We start from the raw sequence: 7,500 nt of genomic DNA on the forward strand, positions 1-7,500 counted from the left end.
TGGGCTGTGTTTAAATAAAGCTCTGTCGAAAAGCCTCAGGTGGCGAGGAGCAGGATGTGTGAGTGGAGGACCCTCGGTGGGTACGAGGCGAGGTCGGCTCAGCCTCGTGCGACCACGAGCGTCCTTGTGGAACATTTCCCGTGATGTTTCCAGGCAGCCCTCGTGAATCAGGGAAGTGGAACAGAAACAACTCGTTACAACATCAGCAAAGACGAGGAACCAACGGGACGTAACGAATGAGTCGCTGTGGATTACAGCTCGTGCGTTCCTGATGTCGGGTAGACGTCACCTCGCCGCTTCGTCCCAGAGGTTTCACATCTGGAGCCCCGTCATGGCGACGCCGACCCGAGGGTCACAGCTGCCGAGCCTCTGTCGCCCCAGTGGGACGGCAGCGCTAACGCTAACGCTAATGCTAAGAGACAGATACCTCGTTAGCATGATAGCATTCGCCTGAGGGCAAACGTCTATTGTTAGCATGATAGCGTGGCCCCAGAGGGAGCAGCTATTTCCAGGGCCGGCCTCCTCAGAGGGGCCGGTTAGCATGCACCAAGGACACACACACACACACACACACACACTCACACACACACACGAGGACATCTGTCTGCACATATGTGGCGGACTTGTTGACATGTTTAATGTGATGTGGGTCAGACAGAAACAGGCCGGCTCTGAACGCCTCAGCTGTTTGAGCACTGATTTCCTGTTAAACACTCTGATGAGCAGTGAAATCATTCAATCAGCATTTGACATCAGATGATCGATGTCTTTAGGATGCAGTCGTGTAACGAGCGGATTATGGCAGCGAGCGAGGTCATTGTTTCAGAGCGGGCTGAGACGAGGAGGCGCTCGGCGTTCCTACACCCGAAGCTGAATGTGCTGTGACTGACAGCCGATCGTCCTCGTGTTCATTTCCTCTTTCTGTCCAAATGAAGATTTAGCGTGATGACACAGATAACAGACGTGTTTTCATAGCGTCTGGATGGGATTGTGCCAGCAGACCGTGAAATCCAGTGAAATCCAGTGAAATCCAGTGATTGAGTGATTGAGTGATTGAGTGAGTGACTGCTGGTGCCTCAGCAGCATCCTTCTGTCTTAACACTTAATCCCTGACTGTGAAGGAGCCCTGCATGAGGAGTAATTTGATTACAGCCGCTGTGTGAACGGGGATTTACCAGGCGGGGGCCTTTGTGTGAAACAGGAAACTTTATCAGCTCCACAGCAGCAGAACAATCAGCAGCTGAGATCTTCTCCCTCTACCATGAAGATAAGAACACTGTCGGTGTTAGCTCCTCGGTGCCGCCTGCAGGTCAGAAGCAGACAAAAGCAGATAGAACAATAACTGAGCCTGACAGACGAGTGGAGCACCTTCACACCTCACTGGCTCAAAGACGCACGATGAAGAGGAGCTGATTCAAATGCAAAAGAGGCTAAATGAATCTACTCAGGCCGGGAGGGAACACTTGCTCACTCCTACACTTTGATTATTTGAAGCGTGGTTGCGTGAGCAAGGCTGCTGTGGATAGATCTGGATCAGGCTCCTTCTTTAAAGCCACCAGACTCCATTGACAAACGGGGAACTACTTGGTGTTTGACGTTGTTAGTTTGTCTCTTAATTATCATTTTAAAACACCACAGTCACACAGAAACACAAACGGATCTATGGCTGTATTTGTCAATGGAGTCTGGGGCGAGCTAACGCTGGGAAACTCTTCCACTTCCTTTTGTTCTGTACTTGTTTTTCTGCCGTGTGCGAGCCGCTGTACACACAGATGTCTGTTTCTCACTTGGTTACGTCGGTTGTTCTGTGGATTTTGAGGCAGAAACTGCAGCTTGAAAACAAAACAGACAACAAGACAAAGGACATCGTCAGAAAGAGAAAGATGAGTGAGGACAGAGGGTGAGAGGGGGTGAGGGGGTTAAGAGGTATGACAGAGCATGTCTTATCATATGAGCACCAAAGCCAACAGAACATCAGCACTCTGCACGGGACGGCTGTGTGTGGATGAACACAGTATGGTGCACCTCAAGGGTCAATTCTAGGGCCAGTGTTCTCCTGATATACGCTCCTGTTGGGTGATGCCATTCGGAGACGTGGTATTTGTTTTTCGTCCTTTTGCAGACGACACTCTGTTTCACCGGACTGACATAAAGACCTGGATGTCAGTAAACTGCCTGAGCAGAGGTTGAGCTTCAGGTCTTCTGATGGTGGTAAAGAAGTTATACACATATAAACCCAGTGTCCTTCATCATTTACACCACAGACACCTTTGTGCCTCTTAACCCACTGAGAACAGACAGCCTGGCCCCCGCCCCGGGAGGTGTTGTTAGCATGTTAGCATGTTAGCATGTTCCGCTTTAAATGGATCTGAAAAAAAACTTTTACAGACAGAAGATTAATTCTTTCTGCTGCAGGAAGCTCCAACTTCTGCCTGACGTTGTTCACTGTGTCAGCATCCACTGGTAGTGTGTAGTGGAGGTCTATAGTGTGTGTGTGCTAGTTAGTCAGTGTGTGAGTGTGTAGTGGAGGTCTATAGTGTGTGTGTGTGTTAGTTAGTCAGTGTGTCAGTGTGTAGTGGAGGTCTATAGTGTGTGTGTGTGTTAGTTAGTCAGTGTGTGAGTGTGTAGTGGAGGTCTATAGTGTGTGTGTGTGTTAGTTAGTCAGTGTGTCAGTGTGTAGTGGAGGTCTATAGTGTGTGTGTGTGTTAGTTAGTCAGTGTGTGAGTGTGTAGTGGAGGTCTATAGTGTGTGTGTGTGCTAGTTAGTCAGTGTGTGAGTGTGTAGTGGAGGTCTATAGTGTGTGTGTGTGCTAGTTAGTCAGTGTGTCAGTGTGTAGTGGAGGTCTATAGTGTGTGTGTGCTAGTTAGTCAGTGTGTCAGTGTGTAGTGGAGGTCTATAGTGTGTGTGTGTGCTAGTTAGTCAGTGTGTCAGTGTGTAGTGGAGGTCTATAGTGTGTGTGTGCTAGTTAGTCAGTGTGTGAGTGTGTAGTGGAGGTCTATAGTGTGTGTGTGTGTGTGTGTGCTAGTTAGTCAGTGTGTCAGTGTGTAGTGGAGGTCTATAGTGTGTGTGTGTGCTAGTTAGTCAGTGTGTCAGTGTGTAGTGGAGGTCTATAGTGTGTGTGTGTGTGTGCTAGTTAGTCAGTGTGTCAGTGTGTAGTGGAGGTCTATAGTGTGTGTGTGCTAGTTAGTCAGTGTGTCAGTGTGTAGTGGAGGTCTATAGTGTGTGTGTGCTAGTTAGTCAGTGTGTTAGTGTGTAGTGGAGGTCTATAGTGTGTGTGCTAGTTAGTCAGTGTGTCAGTGTGTAGTGGAGGTCTATAGTGTGTGTGTGCTAGTTAGTCAGTGTGTTAGTGTGTAGTGGAGGTCTATAGTGTGTGTGTGCTAGTTAGTCAGTGTGTCAGTGTGTAGTGGAGGTCTATAGTGTGTGTGTGCTAGTTAGTCAGTGTGTCAGTGTGTAGTGGAGGTCTATAGTGTGTGTGTGTGTGCTAGTTAGTCAGTGTGTGAGTGTGTAGTGGAGGTCTATAGTGTGTGTGTGTGCTAGTTAGTCAGTGTGTCAGTGTGTAGTGGAGGTCTATAGTGTGTGTGTGTGTGTGCTAGTTAGTCAGTGTGTCAGTGTGTAGTGGAGGTCTATAGTGTGTGTGTGCTAGTTAGTCAGTGTGTTAGTGTGTAGTGGAGGTCTATAGTGTGTGTGTGTGTGTGCTAGTTAGTCAGTGTGTGAGTGTGTAGTGGAGGTCTATAGTGTGTGTGTGTGCTAGTTAGTCAGTGTGTCAGTGTGTAGTGGAGGTCTATAGTGTGTGTGTGTGCTAGTTAGTCAGTGTGTCAGTGTGTAGTGGAGGTCTATAGTGTGTGTGTGTGTGCTAGTTAGTCAGTGTGTGAGTGTGTAGTGGAGGTCTATAGTGTGTGTGTGTGTGCTAGTTAGTCAGTGTGTGAGTGTGTAGTGGAGGTCTATAGTGTGTGTGTGTGTGCTAGTTAGTCAGTGTGTGAGTGTGTAGTGGAGGTCTATAGTGTGTGTGTGTGCTAGTTAGTCAGTGTGTCAGTGTGTAGTGGAGGTCTATAGTGTGTGTGTGCTAGTTAGTCAGTGTGTCAGTGTGTAGTGGAGGTCTATAGTGTGTGTGTGTGCTAGTTAGTCAGTGTGTCAGTGTGTAGTGGAGGTCTATAGTGTGTGTGTGTGCTAGTTAGTCAGTGTGTCAGTGTGTAGTGGAGGTCTATAGTGTGTGTGTGCTAGTTAGTCAGTGTGTCAGTGTGTAGTGGAGGTCTATAGTGTGTGTGTGTGCTAGTTAGTCAGTGTGTCAGTGTGTAGTGGAGGTCTATAGTGTGTGTGTGTGTGCTAGTTAGTCAGTGTGTGAGTGTGTAGTGGTCTATAGTGTGTGTGTGTTAGTTAGTCAGTGTGTCAGTGTGTAGTGGAGGTCTATAGTGTGTGTGTGTTAGTTAGTCAGTGTGTCAGTGTGTAGTGGAGGTCTATAGTGTGTGTGTGTTAGTTATTTATTATTTATTTAGTTACTTGTGTTGATACCGTGCTCCTGATGGGGGGGGGGGGACTCTACATCACAGGAGTGTAAATATTACAGCTGTGGTCATTTTGTCTTTAATAACTCCCCCCCCTGTCCCCCCCCCCCCGTCCCAGTCTGCTCCCAGTTCTCGAAGGGTGTGTACGCCATCATGGGTCTGTACGACCGGCGGACCGTCAACATGCTGATGTCTTTCTGCGGCTCGCTGCACGTCTGCTTCGTCACGCCGTCCTTCCCCGTTCACACCAACAACCAGTTTGTCCTGCAGCTGCGGCCCCAGCTGCAGGAGCCCCTCATGGCCCTGCTGGAGCACTTCTACTGGACCAGGTTCATCTACATGTACAGCTCCGACTCAGGTGAGGACGCAGGGTGGGCGATACGGTACCGATCAGGTTTATATGCATGTCATCGTCTGCGTGGCGTTCAGAGCTCTGCAGGACGTCGATGTTTCTATCACTTAACCATCTTTCTGTCGCCTCGACAGACAGACAGACAGACAGACAGACAGACAGACAGACAGACAGACAGACAGACAGACAGATACCATAAAGTCTCTGCTGCTCTCAGGTTCTGTCTTTTACTGATAAAGTGGTCTAACTCACTGAGGTGTTACAGTCGGTTCTACTTTGCTGTCTTTTCATCAACAGTTAAGCTGCTGTCAGTGAAACTCAACACTTCCTGCAGATGTTTCACATTAAAATGGGAAAGGATTATGACCCCCTGTCAGGCTTTTAATTTGAAACATCTGCAAGAAGTGTTGAGTTTCCTGGAGCTTAACGGTGATCAAAACAGCAGCAAAGTAGACGTGAGCGGTTGTAATGAGAGAGTCCTGAGCACAGACATCACCCTGAAGACAGCCTGAGACAGCAGTTTGTATCAACAGCAAATTAAAACAAGACGGCTCCCAGAAATAAGATGAGATAATGAAGAAGCGCTGCGGCTGACATTATTACACTTTGACGTTTCATTGAGTGGAGACGACGGCATCCTGAACCTGTTTGTGGTTTCCTGAACCTTTATCCTGAGTCTTGCATCCTGTCAGATCTCCAGAGGTTCCCAGAGGGTTTTCATGCAGAAGCTGAAGCTGTGCAGTGAAACATGTGGATGGAAACACAGTTAATGGGCTGGAAAGAATCAGCAGCAGGAATAAAAAGTGATTCAGACACTTCAGCTGCTGCAGATCCCTCGCAGGAGTTATTTTTCCTGCGGTCGTACAGAGTCACCGCACATAATGATGCTGTTTGACAGGAAACTTCATCCACTGCTGCTCGTCACCCAGCAGCTTCACTAAGTGCTGGAAATTCACATGTAGACACAAAGTTTGAGGAGAGCAGTGAGAAGAGGGCTGCTGGAGCAGGCACAGGGAATACCATCAGAGTCCAGGACTCAAGACAAAGGTTTGGTCTCTAGAGTTCACATCTAGGTTTTCTTCTGTCCAGTTCAATGAACACATTCATTTATTGTAAATAATCATATTCATTTCATTATTGTACATGTATGTTACATACATGTACAATAAACTTAATTATATATTCACCTCCCTGCCTCTGTCAGGGTTAGCTCAATAAGTGTCCTCACAACGATAGAAAGACAAGAGAGAGAGAGAGAGTGTGTGTGTGTGTGTGTGTGTGTGTGTGTGTGTGTGTGTGTGTGTGTGTGTGTGTGTGTGTGTGTGTGAGTGTGTGTGTGTGTCTGTGTGTGTGTGTGTGTGTGTGTGTGTCTGTGTGTGTGTGTGTGTGTGTGTGTGCGCGCACTCTGAACAAATGTGTGCAAAATCAGCATCCTGGCCGTTTATTACATAATGAACTTACAAGCCTGTTTAACCTCAACACACACACACACATACACACACACACACACACACGCACACACACACACATACACACACACACACACACAAAGAAACTATCAACCCTGACTCATCCCATAATTATCCTCCTGTCTCGTTGCCATGGATACGGCCTGCTGTCATACAGTAGCTGCAGTCTGAGCTCTTTGTGCTCCTGTTAGTATCACCATCCTCTTTTAGCGGCTCGTTATCGTTTTTTAATGCCTGGATCGATGATTCAGGACACACCGCTAGCTAACGCTGGGGTGTAGCATCAGCATTCACTTCCTGGGTCACACTCAGCTCAGCAGATTACCAGCAAACATTTCACTGTTCAGTCCTGCTCTGCTAACGCTATGCTAGCTAGCATTAGCACTGTGCTCTGACAGCTCACCTAGCTAACATTAGCTTATAGCCTATAAATTAGCTTATGTTAGCCTGGTCAGTGCAGCCTGAGCTCCAACCAGGAAGTGTTAGCAGTCGACAGAGAACATGTTCAGTTACAGCATATTCTTTATCAGGCTACGATTTTTTATGTAATTATTAGCTACTTTGTTTCTACAAAGAGGATGAGCGCTAACAGGGTTGCTAACACTGTCCTGCCCCGCATGTGCTTCTAGCATCTGGCTACATCTGCTAATATTAAATCAATGAAAGTAAAATTGGTTTGTGCCATCAAAATAAATATAGTCAATAAACACAAATGGCTAATGTGCAGTGCAGCAGCTAACACATGAGCATGTAGCATTAGCATGTAGCTTGGATCCTTAAAACTCTTCTATCAGGACCTGGTGGGAACAGATCAGAGATCAGTGATGTGGGATTTAATCCTCTCTAACCCTGGTCCAGTCGATCCCAGTAGATCCTTTCCATAATGTGAGTGTGTGACAGCATCATGGAAAGGATCCCTACAGAGAGAGACCTGGAAGATCCTTTTGGTTTAACCACAAACAGCACACACACCAGACTACATTCACTAAAACAGGGATTTTAGAGCTGCTGCTCCGTCAGTCAGAGTGTCTGAGTCACTGACTGACTTTGGTGTTAAAGGGTTTAAAGTCATGAGGGACCGAGAGAAAACACTGATGGATCATAGATGCATGTGAAGCAGCGATGAAGTCCTGATATGTCAGAGTTGTTAATGATGCCACCTCATCATGTGCTTGTG

The 7,500-nt window shown here is 47.2% G+C and overlaps 1 protein-coding gene across 1 annotated transcript in view; it reads left to right on the plus strand.

Moving 5' to 3' along the window:
- The window catches only part of LOC139224741 (glutamate receptor 1-like), a 44,826-nt gene that overhangs the window by 5,069 nt on the left and 32,257 nt on the right, over positions 1-7,500 (plus strand). Inside the window, exon 2 of the mRNA XM_070856048.1 lies at positions 4,621-4,860. Coding sequence (XP_070712149.1) covers positions 4,621-4,860 — 240 coding nt within the window. The remainder of the gene's footprint in view (positions 1-4,620; positions 4,861-7,500) is intronic.

The sequence above is a fragment of the Pempheris klunzingeri genome, unplaced genomic scaffold (genome assembly GCF_042242105.1).
Source record: "Pempheris klunzingeri isolate RE-2024b unplaced genomic scaffold, fPemKlu1.hap1 Scaffold_50, whole genome shotgun sequence".
Taxonomy (NCBI): Eukaryota; Metazoa; Chordata; class Actinopteri; order Acropomatiformes; family Pempheridae; genus Pempheris; species Pempheris klunzingeri.